This window comes from Nycticebus coucang, chromosome 17, assembly GCF_027406575.1.
Source record: "Nycticebus coucang isolate mNycCou1 chromosome 17, mNycCou1.pri, whole genome shotgun sequence".
Taxonomy (NCBI): Eukaryota; Metazoa; Chordata; class Mammalia; order Primates; family Lorisidae; genus Nycticebus; species Nycticebus coucang.
In genome coordinates this window covers 30,284,471-30,310,854 of record NC_069796.1, presented here as the reverse complement: position 1 = coordinate 30,310,854, position 26,384 = coordinate 30,284,471, and the positions used below count along the sequence as shown (strand labels likewise).

Genomic DNA, 26,384 nt, shown 5'->3' with positions numbered 1-26,384 from the left:
TCGGTGCTTTTTGTGTCTGTGATGTTGGACTGCAGAAGGCCAAAAGCACTGTGCCTTTTCTTTTTGTTGTTACGGTTTTTGGCCGGGGCCAGGTTTGAACCTGCCACCTCCAGCATATGGGGCTGGCACCCTACTCCTTGAGCCATAGGCGCCGCCCCAAAGCACTGTGCCTTTAAAGCTCATCTGTTAGACCTCTTTATTACTAATGCCTGGGAGCATCATTGTCTGGAATTTCACAGACCAGAGAAGACTTTCTTATGCTGCTGTTTTCATGGGTCCCTAAGTGTGATGTCGGCTAGCTTATAAATGTCTAATGTGAAAAGAGCTTTGCAGATTCTGTCAAATGAGTTAGCAAGAGCTTTGGACAGGGAGTCAGAACACTGGATTCTTGTTCTATGTAACATTAACCTAAGTCTCTGAACTCTGGGCCTCAGCTTCCTTACCAGAGGAGTGGCACAGAAATCCTTGCCATATACATTTCTTTGGGTATTGTGAAGTCCACAAGACAGAGGTGTGGTAGTGTCATGCAGCTGTTCTTTTTGCTGGTGTTTCAGCTTGCGTTTGAGCTGTGGCCAGCTGTAATGGATGCACTCTGGGAAAGGGCTGTAAAGGACACCTGGCCAAGTTATGAGGAGGAAGCAGTCTGGACTGATTCTGTGGGCCCTTGAGACCACCAGGGAAGCCTGAGAAGGAAGCCCTTCGATGGCTGGCTAAGTGTCCCCTCTGGTGATGCTCCTTTCTCCTCTGTGGCCAAGGTGAGGAGAGCCTCTGTTGGCTTTTTGGCTGTGACCAGCACACTCTGTTGAGGAGCTGTGAAAGGCTGAATGCAGCATGCAAGCGAGCTGCTGGGAGAGAGACTGCTTACGGAATAATTTGCTTAAATGACCTAACAGATGTTTGTGGTTTCCTTTTCCTTCTTGTTCTTTGCTTTTTCTAGATCCAAGCCATGAACGAGCTGGAGGGAATCTGCGGTACTTTGAGCACTTGTTGGAGGAAGAAAGAGAAAAAGTGTTATCAAATAAGACAAAGGCTGAGCTGGCAACCCAGGAAGGCATCTATGAGAGGCCTGCGGACTACCTGCCTGAGAGGGAGGTGTATGAGAGCCTCTGCCGTGGGGAGGGTGTCAAATTGGTGAGACATGAGACAGGGTCAGGACACTCAGGCTGTGGACCTGGACTCTGGCTCTGGGAATGGTTTGGGGAGGACGTAGCTTTCTCACTTTCCCCACTCCAGTTTTTCTTAGCATCTGCTGGGCTGACATGGAGGTGTTCTCTGAGGAGTAGGACAGGGTGCCTCAGGCAGAGTTTTGAGCTCCCTTCCTTACCCCAACACACCCAGCTTCTACTTGACTCTTTGTTGTGAAGGAAATGATGGGAGGAGTGCCTTGTGCCCCAAGGGAAGTAAGTCATGGTGTAAGTGGAGAGTAAGTCTGTTTGGTAAAGACATGGCAGGTGACCACCATACTGAGTGTCACTGGCCTTTGGGAGCCATGGGATCCCAGTGCTTTTTCAGGGAAGTGCAGAAGTGAGGCAGCTCTCAGCCTCTTCATGCCCATGTCTGCCTGGCTCCCACTGGCTCCTCTCTGCCCCAGCCCTTCAAAGCTATTCAAATCTCTGTGGGAGGGGTTAGGAATTACCCTCTGCCAGAGGATTTGTGGGTGTGAAGTGATCTTGGGTGAGAAGAAAAATTGCGTGACTTGCGGAGTGTCATTTCATGCCAGTCAAGCTGAGGACCTGTTGTTTTCTCCTGTGGAAGAGTGGGCGGGAGCAGCTGCTGGCTATGCAGTGAGAGACTAGTGTCTGTACTGCAGACTGGGACTGAGGGTTGGGGCTTACTCAGCTCAGGATCTGTGCTTCTGTGTTCCCCAGACACCCCGGAGGCAAAAGAGGCTCTTCTGTAGGTACCACCATGGCAACAGGGCTCCACAGCTGCTCATCGCCCCCTTCAAAGAGGAGGACGAGTGGGACAGCCCACACATCGTCAGGTACTATGATGTCATGTCAGACGAGGAAATCGAGAGGATCAAGGAGATTGCAAAACCCAAAGTAGGTGTCTTTGCGGGTCCTTCTAGTCACACTGAAGGGGCAGATCCTCTTTCCTGTCTGCCCCTGGCACGATGAGGAAGTTTGTTTGTGTACCCAGATAGTTTTTACTCATATCTGGTATGAGTCTGCTGTAGAGGTACAAGATACTGAAGACTCAGTCTGACCTTGTGGGTTCATAGTCTGTGGGGAAGAAAAATGGGGGAACTAATGCAGATAGCCAAGTACCATGATAGAAGGTCACCTCAGGAGACAGGCAGGCCCGCAGTGAGAAATGTCACTTCACCTGGTTGGGAGACTGGTGTGTGGGTGAGTTTGTAGGGAAGATTTCACAGCGTGCTGTGCAGCTGGGTGCTGTGCAGCCCCTGACTAGGTCTGCAAGTGAAGTGATGGACTTGGAGGAGAATGTACATCTTTATGATATACGGTTTTTCATTCTCCGTTTATTTCCATCTTATAAAGTTTTCTTTGTATCAGCCTTACATATTTCTCAAGTTTATTCCTAGGCAGTTTCCTTGTTATGAAACTTTGTTACTTCCTCATTATATTTTAACTGGTTACATTATCATATTATATGCTAAACTATTTAAAAATATTTCATAGTAGTAGCTAATATTTACTGAGTTCATAAGTGCGATTGTTCTAAGTGCCTAACGTACATTTGCTGCTTTGTCTTTTAAGTGGCCATGTCACTATATTAGTTTTACCCATGAGGAAATTGAGACTGTACAGGTCACAGCTTGTGGCTGAACTACCTTTTCAATTTTGATTTTGAGCCAGTTCTCTTGGGTTGCGTGATAGTATTATCATCTGCCAATAAGGAAAATTTTGTTTTCTCCTTCCCAGTACTTAGAGTTCCTTTGTTTTTGTTGTCGTATTAAACTGCCCAGACTTCTGGAGCATTGATACAATAGGCATCGTTGTCTCAATCCTGAATTTCCTGGAAATTCCTCTGGTATTTCATTGCTAAGTATGCAGTTGGCTGTTGATTTTGTATATGTGTCCTGTTATAAAATTGTTCTTTTTCTAGTTCATCTTTATCATATTCCCATTTGTTCCTATTTGACATCTTTCAAAGAACTACTTGCTGCCATATCCTCACCCTGCTCTCATCACTGATGGCTGGGGACAAGATTTAGCTGGATTCTCTATTGCTCTGCTCCTAATAGCATTGTAGTGGCCAAGGTGGCCGGGAGGCCCAACGCTTATTGAGAGGCCTCAAATAGGTCCTATCCTGCCCCCTGGACTTCATTTTGGAACAACATTGGCCTGAGGATATCTAGAACTTAGAGTCAGTTATTGGTATCATTAATGTGGCAGATGGGACCAGAGGTCCTCAAACTTTTTAAACATGGGGCCAGTTCACTGTCCCTCAGACCACTGGAGGGCTGGACTATAGTTTTAAAAAAAAATGAACAAATTCCTATGCACATTGGGACATATCTTATTTTGAAGTAAAAAAAAAAAAAAAAAGGGAACAAATACAGTCACACCACCTCATGTGGAGTTTGAGGACCCCTGGCTCTAGCCAGTGTGTTGGAGAATGGGGACCAGGACCCCCTTTTCCACTCCCTGGGTCCGCTCCAAAGTCCTTCAGTGATAGCCGGGCATTGTGGCGGGCACCTGTAGTCCCAGCTACTCGGGAGGCTGAGGCAAGAGAATTGCTTAAGCCCAGGAGTTGGAGGTTGCTGTAACCTGTGTGAGACCACAGCACTCTACAGAGGGCCATAAAGTGAGACTCTATCTCTACAAAAAAAACAACAAACCAAAAAAACAAAGTCCTTCAGTGAACCAAACTCCTTTGCTAGTTTCCAGGTGAGGGAGCCACTGTGGTGCCAGAATTTCCTGAGAGATTGCATACCTTCAGATTGCCTTCAGTCCCAGACACTGAGAACCTTTGTGTGTATACACCTTTGCACTTGTGTGTATGGCAGGGGCCAGGGAGGGATTGTTGGGAAAACTTGTCTTTGAATAGAAGCCATGTGAACAGCCAGACAGACTGGCCACAATGAGCTGACCTCTCCTTTCCGGAGCCTGTGAGGGACAGATGCTGTTCTGCCTTTGAAGTTGGGCCAATGAGCTTAACTTGGCCTGTGGGGAATGCCTGGCAGCTGCCTGTGGGTCCCTGGCCTGCTTTTAGAATTGCCCTGTCTATCTGCAGGGGCCAAACACAGCTGCCCAGAGCTTCTCTGTGGTTTCTCTGAGGCTCAGATGTTCTGGTGGGGTCTTGTTTTAGCTGCCACTGTCATCAGAGAGGGACTGATGCGAGCTGGAGCTCAGGAAGGGCCCACAGAGGGGAGGTGAGGGAAGCCGTCTGTCCTGGGTGTGCTGGCCATCTTGCTAGTGTCCAGGTCGGTTGATTTCACCCCTCACTGACCTTCTGGTGCACCAACCTCCCTCCATCCCTTCCTCTACCCCCAGCCCAGGCTGCTGTCATCTCTCACCTTGACTTCTGCCTGGCTTCCTAACCAACCTCCCAATTCCCACTCCAGCCCCTCTTTAGTCAACTCTCCGTATGGTGTTCATAGTGATCCTTCCTACATTCCAAGTGAGTGCCCCTCCCCTATAAAGCCTTTTGCATTTCTCATTGGCCACAGGGTGGCATCTAGACCCCAGTCCCAGTTGTCTCCATTCTACTCTCATCTCTTACTACTTCCCGTAACTGCTAATCCACAGCCAGGGCCACACTCTTATCCCTGGGCCTCTGCACTGCTGCACCTTCCCTGTGCCTGTAATGTTCCCTGATTTGGCTAGCTCACGTTTACCTTTCAGTCTCAGCTAGGAGGTCCCCTCCTCTGGGAAGCCACTTTTGACCCTATTATAAGCAAGCTCCTGGAGGACATTAGGTTGACCTATGTCATCCTGAAGTTACCTGGCTAGTTTTTTGCTTTTGCCACTTGACAGAGCTGTATGAGGGCAGGGATCATGTCTCATGACCAGGATGAGGTGCCAGGCCCCTAGTAGGCACTCATCAAATATTTACTGAAATTAAAGAGAAGTGCTGTTAGGGTAGGAGTGTCTGGGCTTGTGGCTCCACCATGTAAGGTCATTAGGCTAGTCCACTGCTGAAGCATGTGAGCCTTTGCCATGGGGCCTGTCTCTGGGCAGCATGGTCCTCCTGGGACTATCATTAAGCCTGTCTGTGGGGACGTGGGGGAGATGAGGTAGGTGAGAGGTGTGTATATGCATGAGCATGTATGTGAGAGTGGATGGCTTCCAGACAGCAGTTCATTTATTTTAACTTAGATTTATCACCTGATTTTGTCAGGGTCCCAAGGAATGAAAACTGGGCCTTCTGTCTTTGCTCTTTGCGGCAGTGGGCACCTGGTGTGAGGTTGTGCAGCAGGAGTGTGAATGGGTTTCTTGGTGGAGGAGCCACTGAGGTTCAGAAGGATTGTGGAAGTTTACTAAGTTGAGAGAAGTACACAAGGTTGAGGCTCAGGGATGATGGTGCACTCTGAATGTGGTGGGAGCAGCGAAGCTCAGGCTGTTCTCTGGAGGGGCTGGTATGTGGGCCTGGCCAGGCAGCTGTGTAGATAGACAAAGCACACTCCATAGGCATAGTTCTGCAGGCAGCACAGACCTTGTGGAGGACGAATGAGCACTGGCTGAGCAGGGCAGTGGCCAGACAGGGTCTGATAGCACATTGGAAATGTGGAGGCCTCAGAGTTCTGCCCTGACCTGGTCTGCAGGATCATGGGTCCTTGGCTAAAGCCACTGCCTGCAAAGCCTCTTTCCCTGCTAACATGGCAGCAAATCTGGTTTCAGTGCTCCCTGGGAAAGTACTCAAGGCCTTCTCTTCCTTTGTTCCAGCTTGCACGAGCCACTGTTCGTGATCCCAAGACAGGTGTCCTCACTGTCGCCAGCTACAGGGTTTCCAAAAGGTACGCAAAGGTGATGGTGCTAGTGGAGGAGGAAGGGGAAGAGGAGGAGAAAGAGCTCAAGTTCCTGAGGGCTTCCCAGGTCCTACTCAAGGGAGGGTGGCTTGGCTATGCCTGCCTCTGACACTTCTTCACCTTCTCTGGCACTCCTGCTGTACTGCCTGTTAGTGCTGGCAGTGAGAATGCAGAATGTTGTCTAAGCCTGCCCTCCCCATCAACTTTTTTCCGTTCTTTTCTTTTGGCCCAGCTCCTGGCTGGAGGAGGATGACGACCCTGTAGTGGCCCGAGTAAATCATCGGATGCAGCACATCACTGGATTAACAGTAAAAACTGCAGAATTGTTGCAGGTATGGATCATGAGAGTTGGGAGATGGGTATTTCTGGCTAGATGGACTCCCAGGGTGCCCAGGAACAGGTGAAGGGAGACTTGCCTAGTCAATCATGTAATTGCCTGATGCTGTGAATATGGAGTGATCACATGTTGGGAAACCAAAATTAAGTCACTGGCATTCAATAGTTAGTGTTCAACAAATATCCATTGAACATCTACTGTGTACCTAAGTATGCTGGGAGCTAGGGACTGATGGTGGGTGTGGCAGACTCATTCATGTCTTCTGACTACAGAAACTCAACTGAATTGTTCCAGATACTTTTAAGCTCTCTCACCTCCAAGAGAGCTTAAAAGTATCTTCAGAGGTCATGGTTCCATGTCATAGACAAATGCATTTGTTTGTGTGTTTTGTCCCACTGAACCTGTGGCTAGGATTGCCCCCAAAGTGGTGCCAGAGGAGTTTCCACAAGGAACTCTCCCAAACCATCCTGAGATGGGGCCACTTGGGATTCAAAAGAAAGAAGCACTAAATGCTTGGTGACAGTCCAAAGCATGTATTAGGAGAACTTTCAGAGTGTGTGCTGCAGTAGTACTCACCAGAGATAGTGAGAGAACAGGGGTGTTCTATCTATGTCTGTCTGCAGCAAAGGGGTCAGAGTATGCCCTTTATGTGAGGCTTTAAGGAATTTGGCTCAGAGTGGGGCTAGTTTCTTTCAGTGTTTTGGGCAATAACTTAGTTACCTTTATCACTGCGTGGGAATGTTCAAGCCTGCTGGGAAAAACCTGCCACTCTGTGATTTTTGGTCAGGACACACAAAGAAGCAGGAGAAATGGGGCACCCAACACTGTTATATGTTGGTAGAAGTAAGTGAGAGGCCTGGACCTGTCAGCAGGTGAAGGTGGAATGTTCTCGTCAAAATAATTCCTGTTGGGACTTTGGCTTCCTTCCTTTATTTCAAAGGTGATTGTGAAGAAAAATGGCAGCACCATGCTGAAAGATTTGGGGTAAAGCTCCTTAATTAGGTATTCTCCTAGGCATTGAGTTCAAATTTTCACTAGCCATGCTCTCTTTTTTTTTTTTTTTAATGATCCAAAACATTTATTTTGTTTTTAATTGACATATGATAATTCTACATATTTATGGGGTACAGTGTGGTTTTTCCATACAAGTATACACTGTGTAAATATCAAATCTTGGTAATTAGTATATCCAGCACTTTAAACACTTGTCATTTCTTACAGATTAGCACATTGCAAATCCTCTCTTCTAGCTATTTTGAAACATGCGACATGTTATTGTTAACTCTAATCATTCTACTATGCAGTAGAACACCAATACTTCAGCTGACACCTTCAATGCCAAAATTATTTTGAGAAAATAAACACAGCCATATGAATATATTAATCATGATTACACTGCTAGTGTATGGAGAGACAGGATTTGAACTCAAGATACTCTAGATATGAAATATCTATTTGGAGCATATGCTGTTGATGACAGTTTCTCCTTAACTCTTTGTTGAATAAGGTACATGCTAGGAAAGCTCATTCTTTAGTGAGCACAATAATATAGAAAGGTTGTTGAAAAGTTTTCCTTTTTCTTCTTAGTCAGTGTCAGAGAGAATTGGGTTATGAGGATTTGGCAGGAGTATTATCTCAACATTGTCATACTTTATTATGTCTCAGTCATTTTTCATTGGGAGTATGGAAAATAATGAATCAAATTTGCCATGACATGTAAGGAAAATATTCAGAAGAACATAGCATGAGGCAGTTTGTACATCTTATTGCTAAGAAAAGGATGTTCAAATGGAAAGAAGGAAGATGGCAAGGAAATGATGGTTAAAATAGCACCAATGAGTTCAGGTGTATGACATGCACCCAGGCAAGCAAGAGGTGCTGCGGAGAAGTGGCCAAGTATGCAATAAGGTTTAGGTACTCGGTCAGCAGAGAGTCATGCGGACTTGACATGCTGTAGTATTGAAATATGGATTAATACGATGTTGAAAACGTATACAGAATCTATAGATGAGAGACCCATGGTCTGTGACATTGAAAAATGAGACAGTGCCAGTGGCATAGTCTAGGAAAACCCCAATACAATTAGGAGGGACAGTCAGGGAGAGGGGTAAAGGACCAAAAGGGCTAGAATCGTGAAAAGCAATATATTGAGATATATGTTTTAACCCTATAACCCAGTAGCCATTTCTAGGTTGATAACGTACATTTGCTGTGTTACGAACCTTCTCATTGAATGGGAGACCGTGTTTAACATATACACCCAGGATTCAAGAACGTTTATTGGTCACATCTACCTCCCAGTACCATTTCCTTGATGTGAAATGTGGAGCACCCAGGATACCATAATTGTCCATCAATTCTTCAGGGTCCCAGTCATCCTGGCCAGATCTCACTTCTCTGTTATCTGAAGAAATGATGACATTTGATTTGTTCCTTGGAATCAGCGTCACGTAAACCAAGTGGCGGCAGGCTTCCCTCAGCTCTGCACTGACATACATCTCTCTTTTAAGCACTTGCAGCAATCCTCTCAGATCAGGCCAGTGGAAATATTTTCCTTTGTTCCTTGGGAAAAGTTTTTGGCTTCTTCAAGGTCAAGGTTTCACACCTTTTGATCATGCCATTCACATCTCCCTGTCCAGAGCTGTGACTTTCATCTGCACTTTTTTGCTAACTATTTCATCTGAAGGTTTGTTGATTGCAAAGAAGGTGCACCAAAAGAAGCAGGATGGAGCTCTATCTAGCCATGCTCTCTTTTGGACTTAAGAACTTCTGGGTTCTGCTGTAGACTGCTGACCTGGGACACCATCAGGGAAGTTCTGCTGGCATCTTTATAGAGTTCCCTGGATCTGTTTGGTTGTAGTTTTTGAGTATTTAAAGGTAGCAACCTTTACCTTTAGGCTTGGTGTTTGTGTCTTGTCAACCAGAGATCTCATTAGGATATTGACTGAAGATCATTTGGAAAAGATTCTCTGGACTTTTGCCTGAACACACCAACACAAATGAGCATTCACTTGTTTCTCTTTAGCTGCACTGGCAATTGGAAAATCAATTTTGGAGATCATCTTCATGGATTTGTGTGAAGTCCACAGAGGTTTTTGTTGTTGTTGTTGTTTTCCCACCAGAGTTTTGAAAAACATGCCAACTACTTTGCAAACAGTATTTTGAAGATTTTTGTATAATTTTTTCAGTTCAACTCTGTGTTCTGTAATTTTTAAATAAGTTCTGCAGATAGGCACAACCGCAGAGGACCTGTGTCACATCTCCCCCTGCTCGTGTGTAGGAGAGCACCAGCCTCTCGGGAGCCTCCTGGTGGACTAGATACATCCTTTGGCATTATCTTGAGTCATATCTTCTTGAGGCAGCTTTCTTTTTAAACATCTGCCACTGCTTCCCCCACATCAGAGCTGGTGTTCCAAACGCCTATGGCCCTGATAAGGACAACAGCCTGCTTGATTGGCTGATTCCACACCCTGGCGCGAGGGGCCGAGGAGGCAGCACCTGTGCCTCTGCCGCTCCCCTGGCTACCTTCCCAGCTTCTCTCTCTGTCCCCCTGCCTTACTCTCAACCGTGGAAGACAGCAGCTTCTTGGCTATGAACCGGCTTCTCTGCCACAACCCTGAGTTCATCTTAACTGGTCTCTTGTTGTTTTGTAGCTCAAGTGACTGGAATCTGAATGCCAGACCTCTCCGTGGAGGGGCTTTTATGGTCAGTGGCTGAGACGCCATCTCTGTTTGCATTCTTCTAGGGACTGCCTTGGCATTTCCTTTGCCAGACAGCAGTGTTGAAAGCTTTGATCCTTCACAATCAGGGAACAGGAACCTGGATTTCAGCAACTGTCCCTAAGTGCCTGCTCCACATAGACTACTCACAGTGTGACAGATGCCTTGCCACTGGCAACAGCTCTGACACCAGGGGACCCTTGGGAATGCCATTGGCATCTGGAAAGCAGCTGGTGGTGGATCTGTCAGTACTCTTTCAGCTGTAGTCGATATGTTTGCTATAGACCAGGGGTCCTCAAACTTTTAAACAGGGGGCCAGTTCACTGTCCCTCAGACCACTGGAGGGCCGGACTATAGTTTAAAAAAAAACAACTATGAACAAATTCCTATGCACACTGCATATATTTTATTTTGAAGTAAAAAAACAAAATGGAAACAAATACAATCACACCACTGCATGTGGCCCATGGGCTGTAGTTTGAGGACCCCTGCTTATAGACCATTTGGAAGAAAAGGGCAATTAAGGCTTTCTGGTGAATTGGACGAGGGCCTGTCTGATAAGGGAAGAAGTGCTACACCTGTAGGATTCTCTAAGATTGAGGCTGGAAGATGTCTCAGCCTCACCAGAAAATTGATTTCTAACTGTTTTTCCTTTTGCTTTCATTCTGGCTTTAGCATCATAAAAACACAGGTCTTACAAATGACTGAATCTACTCTTGTAACAAGTCTAAAGATCGAAATGAATACCTTCTCAAAGGAATCAGTTTTGATGTACAGTTGCTTGTTATTAAAGGTGTGAGTCTTGGGGCTTCAGAATGCGTGGACCATGAATCCTACTGTTGCAAATCCAGATGTTACCATGATATTTATACTTACTTAGGGACAGTATTCAAGAGTTTAGGTATGGGCGGCGCCTGTGGCTCAGTGAGTAGGGCGCCGGCCCCATATGCCGTGGGTGGCGGGTTCAAACCCAGCCCCGGCCAAACTGCCACAAAAAGATGGCTGGGTGTTGTGGCGGGTGCCTGTAGTCCCAGCTGCTCGGGAGGCTGAGGCAAGAGAATCGCTTGAGCCCAGGAGCTGGAGGTTACTGTGAGCTGTATGATGCCACGGCACTCTACCAAGGGCCATAAAGTGAGACTCTGTCTCTACAAAAAAAAAAAAAAAAAAAAAAAGGGTTTAGGTATAATGGCTTCAGCACCAGGATCAGGATCATAATTCTCCCAACTGTTAAAAGTTGAGCCAGCTATAGTAGTGTGGCTTCTTCCACTACCAGGGATCTGAAAGTTTAAACAACCCATCCAATAAATGGAAATATTAGAAAATGTAGGCATACTTTGCAGCTCTAGCAACAAGCAGGGATTGAATTTCCCTGAGCGCTTGTGTGTGGTAGTCACTGCCATGTTTAAAATGTTCTTCAAGTTCTCTACTAGAATGGATCCAAAGAAAATTTATATTTGTAAAAGCATTTGTAACAGCACTTTGTTAGTTTTTTTTTTTTAGTTGTTAAATCATAGCTGTGTACATTAATGCTATCATGGGGCACCATACAATGGTTTTATAGACCGTTTGACACATTTTCATCATACTGGTTAACATAGCCTTCCTGGCATTTTCTCAGTTATTGTGTTGAGACATTTATATTCTACATTTACTAAGTTTCACATGTACCCTTGTAAGATGCACCGCAGGTGTAGTCCCACCAATCACCCTCCCTCTGCCCATCCTCCCCTCTCCTTCCCCTCTCTTTCCCCCTTCCCCCTATTTTTAGGTTATAACTGGGTTATAGCTTTCATGTGAAAGCTATAAATTAGTTTCATAGTAGGGCTGAGTACATTGGATACTTTTTCTTCCATTCTTGAGATACTTTACTAAGAAGAATATGTTCCAGCTCCATCCATGTAAACATGAAAGAGGTAAAGTCTCCATCTTTCTTTAAGGCTGCATAATATTCCATGGTGTACATATACCACAATTTATTAATCCATTTGTGGATCAATGGGCACTTGCAATTTTTTCCATGACTTAGCAATTATGAATTGGGCTGCAATAAACATTCTAGTACAAATATCTTAGTTATAATGTGATTTTTGGTCTTCTGGGTATATACCTAGTAGGGGAATTATAGGATTGAATGGCAGATCTATTTTTAGATCTCTAAGTGTTCTCCAAACATCTTTCCAAAAGGAATGTATTAATTTTCATTCCCACCAGCAGCGTAGAAGTGTTCCCTTTTCTCCACATGCACGCCAACATCTCTGGTCTTGGGATTTTGTGATATGGGCTAATCTTACTGGAGTTAGATGATATCTTAAAGTAGTTTTGATTTGCATTTCTCTGATGATTAAGGATGATGAGCATTTGTTCATATGTCTGTAGGCCGTGTGCCTGTCTTCTTCAGAGAAGTTTCTCTTCAAGTCCCTTGCCCAACCTGCGATGGGATCACTTGTTCTTTTCTTGCTTATACGTTTGAGTTCTCTGTGGATTCTGGTTATGAAACCTTTGTCAGAGACATAACCTGCAAATATCTTCTCCCATTCTGAGGGCTGTCTGCTTGCTTTACTTACTGTGTTCTTGGCTGTGCAGAAGCTTTTTAGTTTCATCAGGTCCCAGTAGTATATTTTTGAAGCTGCTTCAATTGCCCGGGTGGGTCCTCCTCATAAAATCCTCGCCCAGACTGATTTCTTCAAGGGTTTTCCCTGCACTGTCTTCTAGTATTTTTATAGTTTCATGTCTTAAGTTTAAATCTTTAATCCAATGAGAGTCTATCTTAGTTAATGGTGAAAGGTGTGGGTCCAGTTTCAGTCTTCTACAGGTTGCCAGCCAGTTCACCCAGCACCATTTGTTAAATAGGGAATCTTTTCCCCACTGAATGTTTTTAATTGGCTTGTCAAAGATCAAATAACGGTAAGTAGCTGGATTCATCTCTTGGTTCTCTATTCTGTTCCAGACATCTACTTCTTTGTTTTTGTGCCAGTACCATGCTGTTTTGATCACTATCAATTTATAGTATAGTCTGAGGTCTGGTAGCATGATTCCTCCTGCTTTGTTTTCATTTCTGAGTAATGTCTTGGCTATTCGAGGTTTTTTCTGATTCCATATAAAACAAAGTATTATTTTTTCAAGATCTTTAAAGTATGACAGTGGAGCTTTAATAGGGATTGCATTAAAATTGTATATTGCTTTGGGTAGTATGGACATTTTAACAATGTTGATTCTTCCCAGCCGTGAGCATGGTATGTTTTTCCATTTGTTAACATTTTCAGCTATTTCTTTTTTTTTTTTTTTTTGTGGAGACAGAGTTTCACTTTATTGCCCTTGGTAGAGTGCCGTGGCATCACACAGCTCACAGCAACCTCCAACTCCTGGGCTTAGGTGATTCTCTTGCCTCAGCCTCCTGAGTAGCTGGGACTACAGGCGCCCGCCACAACACCCGGCTATTTTTTTGTTGCAGTTCGGCCGGGGCTGGGTTTGAACCTGCCACCCTCGGCATATGGGGCCGGTGCCCTGCTCACTGAGCCACAGGCGCCGCCTCATTTTCTTAGAGTTTCATAGTTCTCTTTATAGAGATCTTTCACGTCCTTTGTTAGATAAACTCCCAAATATTTCATCTTCTTTGGCACTACTGTGAATGGAATAGAGTCCTTTGCTGTTTTTTCAGCTTGACTATTATTGGTATATATATAAAGGCTATGGATTTATGAATGTTGATTTTCTAACCTGAGACGCTGCTGTATTCCTTGATCATTTCTAAGAGTTTTGTAGTAGAATCCCTGGTGTTTTCCAGATATATAGTCGTATCATCTGCGAAGAGCGAAAGTTTGATCTCTTCGACCCTATATGGATACCCTTGATCGCCTTTTCTTCCATAATTGTGATGGGTAAAACTTCCATTACAATGTTAAAGAGCAGTGGAGACAATGGGCAGCCTTGTCTGGTTCCTGATCTGAGTGGAAATGATTTAATTTAACTCCATTCAATACAATATTGGCTGTGGGTTTGCTGTAGATGGCCTCTATCGGTTTGAGAAATGTCCCTTCTATACCAGTTTTCTTAAGTGTTCTGATCGTGAAGGGATGCTGGATATTATCAAAAGCTTTTTCTGCATCAATTGAGAGAATCATATGGTCTTTGTTTTTTAATTTGTTTATATGCTGAATTACACCTATAGATTTATATGTATTGAACCAGCCTTGAGACCCTGGGATAAAACCGACTTGGTTGTGATGTAAAATTTGTTTGATGTGTTGCTGGATTCTGTTTGTTAGGATCTTGTTGAATACTTTTGCATCTATATTCATTAGTGATATTGGTCTATAAATTTCTTTTTTTGTTGGGTCTTTTCCTGGTTTGGGGATCAGGGTGATGTTTGCTTCATAGAACGTGTTGGGTAGTCTTCCTTCTTTTTCTACGTTTTGGAACACGTTGAGTAATATAGGTACTAGTTCCTCTTTAAAGGTTTGGTAGAATTCTGACGTGAAGCCATCTGGTCCCGGGCTTTTCTTTTTATGGAGATTTTGCATGGTTCATGCTATTTCAGAACTTGATATTGGCCTGTTCAACATTTCCACTTGATTCTGGCTACGTCTTGGAAGGTGACATGCTTCCAGGTATTGGTCAATTTACTTCAGATTTTCATATTTTTGAGAATAAATTTTCTTGTAATATTCATTAAGGATTTTTTTGATTTCTGAGGAGTCTGTTGTTATTTCGTCTTTGTTGTTTCTGATTGATGAAATTAGAGATTTTACTCTTTTTTTCTTGGTTAGGTTAGCCAAAGGTTTATCTATTTTATTGACCTTTTCAAAAAAACCAACCTTTTGATTTATTGATCTGTTGTATAATTCTTTTGTTTTCAATTTCATTTAATTCTGCTCTAATTTTGGTTATTTCTTTTCTTCTACTGGGTTTGGGGTTGGAATGTTCTTCCTTTTCCAGTTGCTTGAGATGGCCCATTAAGTTGTTAACTTCCTGTCTTTCCGTTCTCTTGAGGAAGGCTTGCAGTGCTATAAATTTCCCTCTTAGGACTGCCTTTGCGGTATCCCAGAGGTTCTGATAATTTGTGTCTTCATTGTTGTTTTGTTCCAAAAATTTGGCAATTTCCTTCTTAATCTCATCTCTGACCCAGCTATCATTCAGCATAAGGTTATTTAACTTCCATGTTTTTGTATGAGTATGCAGATTCCTGTTGTTACTGAGTTCAACTTTTATTCCATGGTGGTCCGAGAAGATGCAAGGAATAATTTCTATTCCTTTGAATTTACTGAGGTTAGACTTGTGACCTAATATGTGATCGATTTTAGAGTATGTTCCGTGGGCTGATGAGAAGTATGTGTATTCAGTTTTGTTGGGATGAAATGTTCTGTAGATGTCTGCTAAATCCCAATGTTGGATGGTTAGGTTTAAATCTAAGATTTCTTTGCTCAGCTTCTTGTTGGAGGATCTATCCAACACTGGCAAAGGAGCGTTGAAATCCCTGACTATTCTGGAGCTGTAGGAAATCAAGTTGCTCACGTCTGTTAGCATTTCTGTTATAAATTGAGATGCATTCAGGTTGGGTGCATAGATATTAATAATTGAAATCTCATCATATTGATTATTACAAATATGAAGTGACAATTCTTATCCTTCCTTACTTTTGTTGGTTTAAAGCATATTGTGTCTACAAATAGAATTGCAACACCTGCTTTTTTCTGATTACCATTTGCCTAAAATATGGCAACCATCCTTTTACCCTCAGTCTATATTTATCTTTTAAGGTAAGATGTGATTCTTGTATGCAGCAAATATCTGGACTGAGTTTTTGTATCCAGTCAGCTAACCTGTGCCTCTTTAGAGGACAGTTTAAGCCGTTCACATTAATGGAGAATATTGATAAGTCTGGTAAAATTTTGGGTATCTAGTTTTGTTTTTTTTTTGTAGAGACAGAGTCTCACTTTATTGCCCTCGGTAGAGTGCCATGGTGTCACACAGCTCACAGCAACCTCCAGATCTTGGGCTTACGTGATTCTCTTGCCTCAGCCTTCTGAGCAGCTGGGACTATAGGCACCTGCCACAACGCCCGGCTATTTTTTTGTTGCAGTTTGGCCGGGGCTTGGTTTGAACCCACCACCCTCAGTATAAGGGGCCAGCGCCCTACAAACTGAGCCACAGGCGCCGCCCGGGTATCTAGTTTTTTGAAAGTCCAGTAGACATTTTTAATCCTTTCGCCACTGTGGAAGTTGGAGTTTGATCAAAAGTTTCGGAGTGAGTTTACTTTTGTGGTAGAGGATTGATTGGTCTGGTCATTATGGAGGATAGGTCTGAGAATATCCTGAAGAGCTCCTTTGGTTATGGCAAATTTCTTCAACATGTGAATGTCATTAAAGTATTTAATTCCTGCATCATGAATGAAACTCAGTTTAGCTGGATACAGGATTCGGGGTTGAAAGTTATTTTGCTTTAGGAGATTAAAAGTCGATGACCACCCTCTTCTGGCTTGAAAAGTTTCAGCAGAGATATCTGCAGTCATTCTAATATTCCTCTCTTTGTGGTAATGGATTTCTTATGTCTGGCTGCTTTCAGAATTTTCTCCTTCATATTAGCTTTAGTGAAGTTAAGTATGATATGCCGGGGTATGTCTTATTTGGATTGAGTTGTGCTGGGGTTCTGAAACTGTCTGCTATCTGAATTTCAGAATTTCTTGGCGTGTCTGAAACATTCTCTTTTATAATTTCATGGAGAAGGGCCTCTGTGCCTTGCGAGGCACTTTTAGGGATTCCAATGAGGCAGATATTAGCCTTCTTCAAATTATCCCAGAGCTCTCTGAGAAAATGATCCATTTTTGCTCTCCATTTCTCTTCCTCTTTGAGATTTGGGAGCGTTCAAAGGCTTTGTCTTCAATGTCAGAAATCCTTTCTTCTGCTTGCTTCACTCTGTTACTGAGGGATTCTACTGTATTTTTCAGATCTTTGAGGGCTGCAAATTCTTGCTTCAGTGCATCAAAATCTTTGGTGGTTTTGTCTTTAAATTCGTTAAATTCTTGAGACAACTTTTGAATTTCTCCTAGAATTGCTAATTCCAACTTTTGAATTGTTCCTCGAATTTCTAATTCCAAATTTTCCTCCATTCTATTAATCTTGTTTGCAATCCAAATTCTGAATTCGATTTCTGACATCTGGCCAGCTATTTATGAATGGGATCTTCAGTTACATATGCCATATCTTTCCTTGGGGGGGGGGGTTGATCTATTCTGGTTATTCATGTTACCAGAGTTTTCCCACTGATTCCGCCCCATGGAGCTTTGTCAAGGACCCATACAGTGTTATGGCCTGAGAAACTGGGGACCTGTTTGGTGTGGTGGGGCTAAGTGGTTCTGTCTTGTTTTCAGCTGGTCTCTGTTCGACCCTAGTGAAACAGTTACTCTGGGTTGAAGTCTCAGCTGTGGAGAAATACCAGCAATTAAGTCACCCTGCCCCCTACAGGCAACAATTGGAAAAGGAAAATCAAACCTTCCTACAACCACATACCCAGGGCACCACTTGACTAGTCCTCGGGCGATTGGCTCAGTTCAAAAGGTCCAAATCAATTGTCTCAGTCAGCACCTGTCTCAGGTGGGAGAGTTTAAAAGGTCTCTGGCAACTGAATTGCAGGGGTCTGGTGACAACTCAGATATGGCTTGCTCCGGTGCTCCGTGGAGTCAGGAAGACCCATCCAGCAAATAGATTAGTCTGGAAGGTTGATGCCTCCTTCCCCACCTTGAACCTCTGTCACACCCAGTCACTGATAGCCCCTCAGGGCTGTGACCCAGTTGCCTCTAGTGAACAGATATTCCAGCTATTTGCATTTGCCTGAATCACAAGGAAATCTATTTCTGGTCAGCCAGGCCACTGTGCTCTGCCTCTATCCAGCAGGGGGAGGTGAGGCCTGAGAACCTTGGGTGCTTGATGGAAGCTGGGGGATGTTTACTCAGTTCCAGCCCTGCCCCTGATTGATGTTACTGTCAGAACAGAACAGAACAATTTTGCGGGAATTTGTTTCTGACCCTGCTAAATTCCCCTGCAGAGGAGAAGCTGTTTTGTGTTCCCAGAGCCTGCGCCGCAGGCCCTGTCTTTGCTCCTGCAGGTTTGTGTTCAGTTAGCTGTCAGTTCTAGTCTCCTGCCGTCCTTTGTCTATAGGCTGATGATTCCCTGAGGGCCGGGTTCATCTTAGGCTCAGTAAAGTGGTCCTCTGGGTCAGCCCCGCCCTGGGAACTTCTCAGCTCTGCGTGTGCGTTTCTAGTCCCCGTGCTCCACCCAGGCCAGTACCGCCTCAGGCAAACCCTTTACTTACGAGGCCTGCGTTTCCATCCCAGATCTGTTCCTCGGTGGTTGCCACCTGAGAAGATGCCCGGCCTCCTCTGGTTGCCCAGGAAGACAGGGAGTCTGGCTTCAGAATATCTGGGAGTGAGCCCTATTGTTGCCAAAAGTGGCTGCTGCTGTGCGTCTCAGGGCACTGCCGCTCCAGTGTGGTTCCCTCTCAGCTGACTGTCCTCTCCTCATTCCCATGCCACAGAATCAGCACTGACCAGCAGCTGCCTAGGCCCTGTCCACACCCCTCGAGAAATCACCCAAGAATCTGGATTCCTGGGGCACAGGCCTCCAGACCTCAGAGTGAGAGTGGAGGGGAGTGCTGGGAGCTCAGAATTGCAGGTAGAGAACATATACAGTTCTATATAGTTTTATGCCTGGCAGGAGAACTCCGTGGCACCCTAGTAGGGGAGGTAGGTCCAGTTTTTAGAGGGTCTCTCCCGTGGAGTGTAGTGGGAGGACCTTTGAACTCTGCTCGTTTGTTTGTGGGGCACTCCGAGTCATTCTCATGGGGGAGGGGACTCCCGTTCGCTTGGTGATGGATTTTGTACCTTTTGTTTGTATCCTTGGGGTCGCAGCTTGCCTCAGTTTGGTTGATGTGCGTTCTTCAACCTTCTCTCTTGGTGCAGCTCTAATCCACCAGGTTACTTGCTAAATTTCTGTCCTTTAACTCTCCTTCTGGACAGGAGCCTCTGTGGAAAGCTAGCAGCACTGCGTGTGGCACTAGCCTCAGCTCCGGCGCCCGGCAGCTCTGCTCGTCTCGCCCTCCCAGGAGCGCCTGATCAGCTGCGGGTGCAGCACACAAGCTTCCTACTTGAGCACTTTGTTAGCTTTGATGCACCTTAGGTTTGCCTCAAGCCTTAGGGTATCCTGCTGAACCAGGCCTCTTTGCACTGTTGACAGGATTCCCAATAATTTTGGTGCAGGAACCTTGAAGCCTGAAGCAGGGGACAACCGCATATTTTCATCTACTGATCCTTTATATCAAAATTGTTATTTTGGTAGACACTGAAAATCATGCTGCCCAAGTTGTGCACTTCTTCATGTTTGGCAAATCCTGTTGTGCTCCAACAGGATTTCTTCTCTTGTGAAGCCCGCCCTCCCTTTCTCTCTCACATTTCTGGAGATCTCTGTTATTGCCCACTTTGTAGCATTTCTCACCTAATTGTTAGAATTTCCAAAAAGAATATATAAAAAATATCCACTTTCTGAGAACTAATGGCAAAGCCCAGAGGTTTCTGTGGTTCCAGGAAGACACAATAGCCTACTGTTCCCAGAATGACACTGCTGGTGCCACTTGATCCCTCAGCTTCCATATCAGATTCTGCACTTCATCTTGAACCTTGTGTCTCACTCCATCTACTGAAGTTAAAATAATCAGTGTGATTTAGGACTTTATGTTGTGCAGACAGTCTTTTCACAAAGGCATTTGTAATTTCTTTTTTTTTTTTTGTAGAGACAGAGTCTCACTTTATGGCCCTCAGTAGAGTGCCGGGGCCTCACACAGCTCACAGCAACCTCCAATTCCTGGGCTTAAGCGATTCTCTTGCCTCAGCCTCCCGAGTAGCTGGGACTACAGGCGCCCGCCACAACACCCGGCTATTTTTTGGTTGCAGTTTGGCGGGGGCGGGTTTGAACCTGCCACCCTTGGTATATGGGGCCGGCGCCTTACCAACTGAACCACAGGTGCTGCCCCGGCATTTGTAATTTCTAATCCAATTAATGATACCTGATGGTTGCTGTAGCTGGGGTGGCTCAGGTCTTACCATGTGTCAAGGCTCACGCTGTGGGTGCTGAGGTAGTGCAGCAATTCTTGGCCATCTGACAGCCAGCCACCTGTGTCCTGCTTCACTTGGATGTAGAAGTACTTCATGCAGGCAGAGATAACAAGAGCACTGCCAGGCATTGGTAGCTCCAAAACTAGTGTTAACCCCCATTCCAGTCTTGAGTATGTTATTGACTTTCCTCTGGGTTATCTCCCCCCAAAATAGGGCCTAGGCTGGGGTCTTCCTCAAGAAGGGCTGGCTGCCTCTGCTGCTGTCTGAGTGAGTGTCAGTGAAGGGCTAGAGCTTCTCCGCAGTTTGCTCATCTTGTTCTGTTGGGGAAACCTCATGTATGCTGCAGCCTTACTTTTGCTCACAGTGTAGACATGTTTGCGATATTTGCTCTGCATGGAAGGGCATGGTTTTCCTCGATGTTAGAAAGGCTGCTCTTGGGGGTTCTTGTTTTCAAGCCTGGAGAGATGATCTCCCTGAAGAGACAGGCTGCTACAGGGCTAGTCATGCTGCTAACAAGGTCCACTTCTGTTACTTCCACCAGGTGGCTAATTATGGAGTGGGAGGACAGTATGAGCCTCACTTTGACTTCTCCAGGGTAAGGTGAAAATTGTGGGTACTTTCTTTTTTTTTTGAATTGTGGGTACTTTCTAAGGGCCCTGAGGAGGCTAGAGCTTCTAGGAGCACTTCAGCCTCCATATCAGCAGCCCTCCTCACCCCACACCTCCTTCCCCCTCCCAGTCCCATACTGACCTCCACCTCGCTCCAGGAAACTCTTTGTTACTGTCAAAGCCCAAGTCTGGAACCACGGAGCCTGTGCCCAGGCTTTTTCCCCTGCAGACGTGGGTCTCCCCAACCCTGTCCAAACCCTGTCATTCTTTGCCTTGATTCTCAAGCAAAGGGCCTCACTGAGTCTTTGCAAAAATTATTCCTGGTGCCTTTCCTCTTCCTGCCAACCTCATACCCTGGCCAGTATTTCTTTTGTAGCCTTGGCACACGTTACAGACTGATTTACGGAATACATACTTACTACCTTCCCCGGTCCCTTTTTACCCTAGTCCAGTGGGCAGTGGGTGAAGTTGGTTGCAAACTTGGATGAAAGTTGTTGTCTGTTGCAGAGACCTTTTGACAGCGGCCTCAAAACGGAGGGAAATAGGGTAGCCACATTTCTTAACTACGTAAGTATTGGGTCCAGGACCTCCTGTTTACTCTCACTTAATTTTATAGAACCATGAGCGAGATGCTTTCAAGCGTTTAGGGACGGGCAATCGTGTGGCCACATTCTTAAACTACGTGAGTATGATGTGTGCTGGTGGGCCCTAAGGGGACCCTGGGTCCAGAAAGCTATCTTAGATCCCAACCCAGTCAGGGCTGATGACCACCAGCTGTTGAGTTATGGCCAAGTTTTTCTGGCCCTCAGTTCCCTTCTTGGCTGGAGAAGACAGAGTTGACTTTTGTTCCCATTCATGTGATCTCCACCTCATGATAGAACTTTCACATCCCTAGCTGTTTTATTTTTGCCAATTTTAAAAACTGTGGTAAAATACACACAACATAAAATTTATCATCTTGACCATTTTTAAGTGTACAGTTCAGTGGTATTAAATACATTCACAGTGCACAAGCATTGCTGACACCTATCTCCATCTCTTTATCTTGTAAAACTGAAACTCTATACTGATTAAACAGAAATCCCAGATCCCCTCACCCCACCCCCGAGTCTTGGCAACCACCATTCTATCTTCTGTCTCTATGGTTTCAATTACTTACATTGTATAAACTCACGTAACACAATCACAGCATACTTGTCTTTTTGCACCTGCTACATATGTCCTCAATTTTCATCCATGCTGTAGCATATTCTGGCTCCTTTTTGATGGGACTGGACTTTTCAGATGGGTGCCTAGAGGGTTCCCTTCTTGGGATCAAAGCAAAGAGATAGTCTTAGCTCTCCTTGTTGAGAGCTGCCTATGTTTTCCCCAAAGCTTGGTGGCCTGATTCCCACCTGCTGCCTCTGCTCCATTCATAGGCTATTAGATTTAGCTTCACATGAGGAACAGTTTCCTCTCCCCTCTTCTGAGAGAGCCAGCCCTAAAGAGGTGTAGAGGTTATCAGATAACTTAAGAGATAGGGCCATATCCATTTTTTCCTTTTAAGTTTTTATTGTGTGCTGGGGACTGTGCTGTGGACATGCCGGTACAGGATACATTCTCTCTCTTGTGGTGCTTAAGTCTAATATGGGAAACTTACTTTAACCACAAGAGAGATGATTATTTAGTTGTCATGGAGACAGGTGCTATGAAGGAGTAGCCCAGTCTTGGCGTTCAGAGGAGGCCTCCCTTGGGAAGTAACATGTCAGTCGAGACTTGAAGATAGAGTGGAAATTAGCTGGCGGAACATAGTTTCTGGCAGAGGAGAGAATTTGCCTGGGCCTTTAAAAAAAAGGAGCTTGGGATGTTGGAAAAATAGAAAAAAGTCCGTGTGTCTGGTAGTAGAGGCTAGTGAGCTTGACAGGCCTTGGGGTTTAAAGACAGAATCTGGGTTTTATCCCTAGGGCTGTGAGAAGCCATCAGAGTTTTTTATTTTTATTATTTTTTAATTATAATTCCACGTGTCTGTTGAGCACCCTCCAGTCTGTCTATTATGTGTCCTGTGGAAATATTTTTTAGCCCCAATTTTTATTATGGACAAAAAACTTGAAGTGAGAGTTTTGGATGTGAAAGGAGAGGTGCTTTGGGCATGAATTGAGATGCAGTCTGTGGGCATGATAGTAGCCTTGCTGCTGTGGAACTTGGATTCTGTTTTGTTCAAGGGCTCACCGTTGGAGGAAAACAGAGCCTCTGGAGATCCAGTGTCCCACCTGTCCACTCAGATGGCTCCTGGGAGGGGCTGTTCTGGGAAGGCGAGGGTCTGACTAGACAGCAAGCTACTGGAGCCAGACAGAGCCCTACCAGGACCATGCACGGTGCTGAAAGCAGTAGGCAGCTGCCCATCAGTGCAATTCACTGGGCACCATGGCTTAGGCAAGGCCCATACTAGATAGGGACTCATGGGGGGGTGGTGCTCACAGGCATTTTATGAGTACAGACTCAGGTTGTTCTCATCTGAGGGCAGCCTGGATGTGGCTCTCCTGCAGACTTCAGCTTTTGAGCACCAAATATGTAGAGACTGTCTTAATGAAACACATAAATTAAGCAGGTATGGGAGGAGCCTTTACTGAAAGCGGGCCTGGCCATGGAGCAGAGCTTCTAAGCAGTGTCACTCATGCTCACAGCAGGGTGATCTGTACACTTGGTCATGTCCTTTGTGGCATGTTAATAACACAATCCCTAGGACGCAGTTGCTCTGAGAGTCTTGGGTAGAAGGGCCAAACTCTATGCCTTATGTTCCCAGATGAGTGATGTAGAAGCTGGTGGTGCCACTGTCTTCCCTGATCTGGGGGCTGCAATTTGGCCTAAGAAGGTAAGTTCTAATTCTTGTAGGTCAGAGATGGAAGCTGATCTCAGCCTTATCCCCTATCCTGTTCCCTGGCCTGCTTGACTGTCACTATCATGTGCCTTAGCCCCCTTCTACCTGGCTCTGACTTTGTGATCCCAGCTTTTACCTGGGGAGCAAGAGTGGGGAGCGAAGTGCCTTCAGGGACAAGTGGGTTTCTAGACTACTGTGAAAGGAAAGGGCTTTCTGGGAAACCTCCCTTACTGGAGTCCCAAATCTCTATCCCCTATACATGGGAAAGTGGGGGTGTTTCTGCTCAGGGTGGGGGTTCTGTGGTCCTTGAGGTCAGGTCCCAAGCACTGGTCTCTAAGAATATATTCTGACAGTCTGTCTCTTTCCCAGGGTACAGCTGTATTCTGGTACAACCTCCTGCGGAGTGGAGAAGGTGACTACCGAACAAGACATGCTGCCTGCCCTGTGCTCGTGGGCTGCAAGTGGGGTAAGTGGCTTAAGGGGCGTTGTAGGGTTTGGTGACCTCAGCCTGGGCTTTGATGTTTGGCTTTACATTCTGAGCTGGGAAATTGCTGCCCAATTTGCACAAAGCCAAAACTATCTTCTCTCTGAGATTTTCTTTCGGCCAATGGTAGTGCTATCCAGCCATGTAGCTGTCCACCCAGCTGGTTATGTGCCAAGACAGCTGTTTGGGAACACTCAGAGATGCCCAGAAAGCTGAGGAAGCTTTGAGAAAAGCTTCATAGCACCGTAGTGCAGAAGGGAGAGCTGAAAGCAGGGGAAAGAGTGTCCCAGGCAGTCAAGGTCTATATAGAATGAGGCACACACTAAAGCTGGCCTTATAGTGTGACAGCTGGCTGCCCTTGTCTCTTGAAGAAGGGGAGGCCTGTGGCACAGGGGCCAAGAGACAAGGCTGGGACTTGAGGCTGAAGCTTGAACCTTATCCTGGGAGCAGCTGTGGGAAGCCATGGAGAGTCTTGAGCCCGGATGCGACAGGAAGTGATGGCAAAGAGATGCATAGCAGTAGGTTCACAGAAAATTAAGCAAATGAAAAGGAAAATGAGACAGTTGCTGACTTCAGGAGAAAAAAGTTGTAAAAGAAAGGACATAGAAGTATAATGTACTAGATGGCTCAGGGGTAACTTTTACGTAACATGATAATGTAAACACTGAATGTTAATTTAAAAGTTGTGACAAAACTATATTGGGAAGACAGGAGGGAATAAGTGTGTATTTCAAAGGGTAAAATGAGAGATTTCCAAGTTGAAAGTCAAGAAATAGAACTATAAGCACGTTATCTAGAAGAATGAGGTTAACTATCAGAAGGAACAGCTAGAGAAGTTTCTCTGGGAGTAGGGACTGGGGTAGGAAAAAGTAGGAGATGGCTGTTGATCATTTTAAGCCTTGCAGACAACTTGATTTTTTAAATGAAATATGTGTATTATTGAAAGATACATTATATTTTAAAAACTTGATGACTTCAATAGCACATTGAAATATATTTTTTATTCATTATGAGAGAGTGTGCTTGAGAAATGGAATTATGGTTCTTGTGTGTTTGAAGACATGGTTTCAGGTGGCAGACAGTGTTCTTGTGCCCAGCACCTGAGGGTGATGTCCAAGCCTTCCACAGTGCTAATAGGCTTCCTCACACCTACCTCTTAGTTCCACCTGCTACCTCCCAGTAACATCAGGCTTCTTGAGATCCTTGACTCATGCTAGGGTGCTTTCTGCTTTGACTTTCTCATCCTGTTCCCACTTCCTAGGACCTTCTTGGTAAAGAGCCATCTGGGTGTATTCATCTCCTCTCCAGGGTAACTTCTGTTCAGCTTTATTTCTAGCCCTGGGATTTCTTCTTCCCTCTCATGGTTAGATGCTACATTCCTATGGCAACCTGCACACATATATCTGTGTCCCTGGGAAAATTTTGTACAATAATCTGTTTACACATGCATCTTCCGCGACAATTCATAAGCAGCTTGAAGCCTGAGACTGTCTTACTCTTGTCTGATTCCCAGGGCACAATGCACAGTCATATAAAAGAGTCATTATTTTGGCTGCTGAACTGACCAATAAAATGGTAACATACTTGCTTTCTGTTCACAGTCTCCAATAAGTGGTTCCACGAACGAGGACAAGAGTTCTTGAGGCCTTGTGGATCAACAGAAGTTGACTGACGTCCCTTTCTGTGCTTCCCCTTCCTGGCCTCTCAGCCCATGTCATCTTCAAGTTCAGCGTGACAGACAACTTTGTACCAGTTTCTCAGGCGTGTCTTTGGAGGAATCAGTGTTTGTCTAGAGTGGAGGGAGACCGTACTGGGACAGGTCCTAGGTGACCAGGGTCTCAGCCTCTCCAGTCAGCCTGTGCCATCTCTGGCCCAGAGGCTAGGGTCAGAGTGGCTGCAGCAGAATGAGGCTGTCTAGCACCTAGCTAAGTGCCTTTGTACCTCAGATGTTTTAGGTGTGAGATGTTTCAGTAAACCAAAGTTCTGATACCTTGTTTACATGTTTGTTTTTATGGCATCTCTGTCCATTGTGGCTTTAACCAAAAAATAAAATGTCCCTGCCAGAAGCCTTAAAAAGCATCTTTTGGAGTATTTTTTAAGACTGGGAACTTTTACGAAGTTCATCTTTTCCTATGCATTCCTCTGTGTTGGAAGAGTCTGGATAAGGAATTTTTTTTTTTTTTTTTTTTTGAGACAGTGTTTTAATGGCAAAACCCTGGTGTTGGATTCTAGACCTGGTTTCAATACTTGTATCTCTTCCAAGATTCAGTGTACTTAAGGAAAGTAGGGTAAACAGTCTCTCTTTGTCTCCTAGAAAACCTAGAGAGCATGTATGTTCA

At 45.0% G+C, this 26,384-nt stretch overlaps 1 protein-coding gene across 8 annotated transcripts in view; it reads left to right on the top strand.

The window, feature by feature from the left end:
• P4HA2 (prolyl 4-hydroxylase subunit alpha 2) overlaps positions 1-26,121 on the top strand; it is a 43,697-nt gene extending 17,576 nt beyond the window's left edge. For 7 of the 8 annotated variants that reach the window (XM_053566939.1, XM_053566938.1, XM_053566943.1 and 4 more), the window contains 9 exons: positions 938-1,131; positions 1,869-2,045; positions 5,856-5,926; positions 6,171-6,270; positions 20,638-20,691; positions 21,321-21,386; positions 23,487-23,555; positions 23,931-24,027; positions 25,647-26,121. In XM_053566939.1, coding sequence (XP_053422914.1) covers positions 938-1,131; positions 1,869-2,045; positions 5,856-5,926; positions 6,171-6,270; positions 20,638-20,691; positions 21,321-21,386; positions 23,487-23,555; positions 23,931-24,027; positions 25,647-25,717 — 899 coding nt within the window. In that variant the 3' untranslated portion in view covers positions 25,718-26,121. Of the gene's footprint in view, positions 1-937; positions 1,132-1,868; positions 2,046-5,855; positions 5,927-6,170; positions 6,271-20,637; positions 20,692-21,211; positions 21,272-21,320; positions 21,387-23,486; positions 23,556-23,930; positions 24,028-25,646 lie in introns of all 8 variants that reach the window. The other variant, XM_053566945.1, reaches the window with a different exon arrangement.
• Positions 26,122-26,384: the final 263 nt, after the last annotated feature.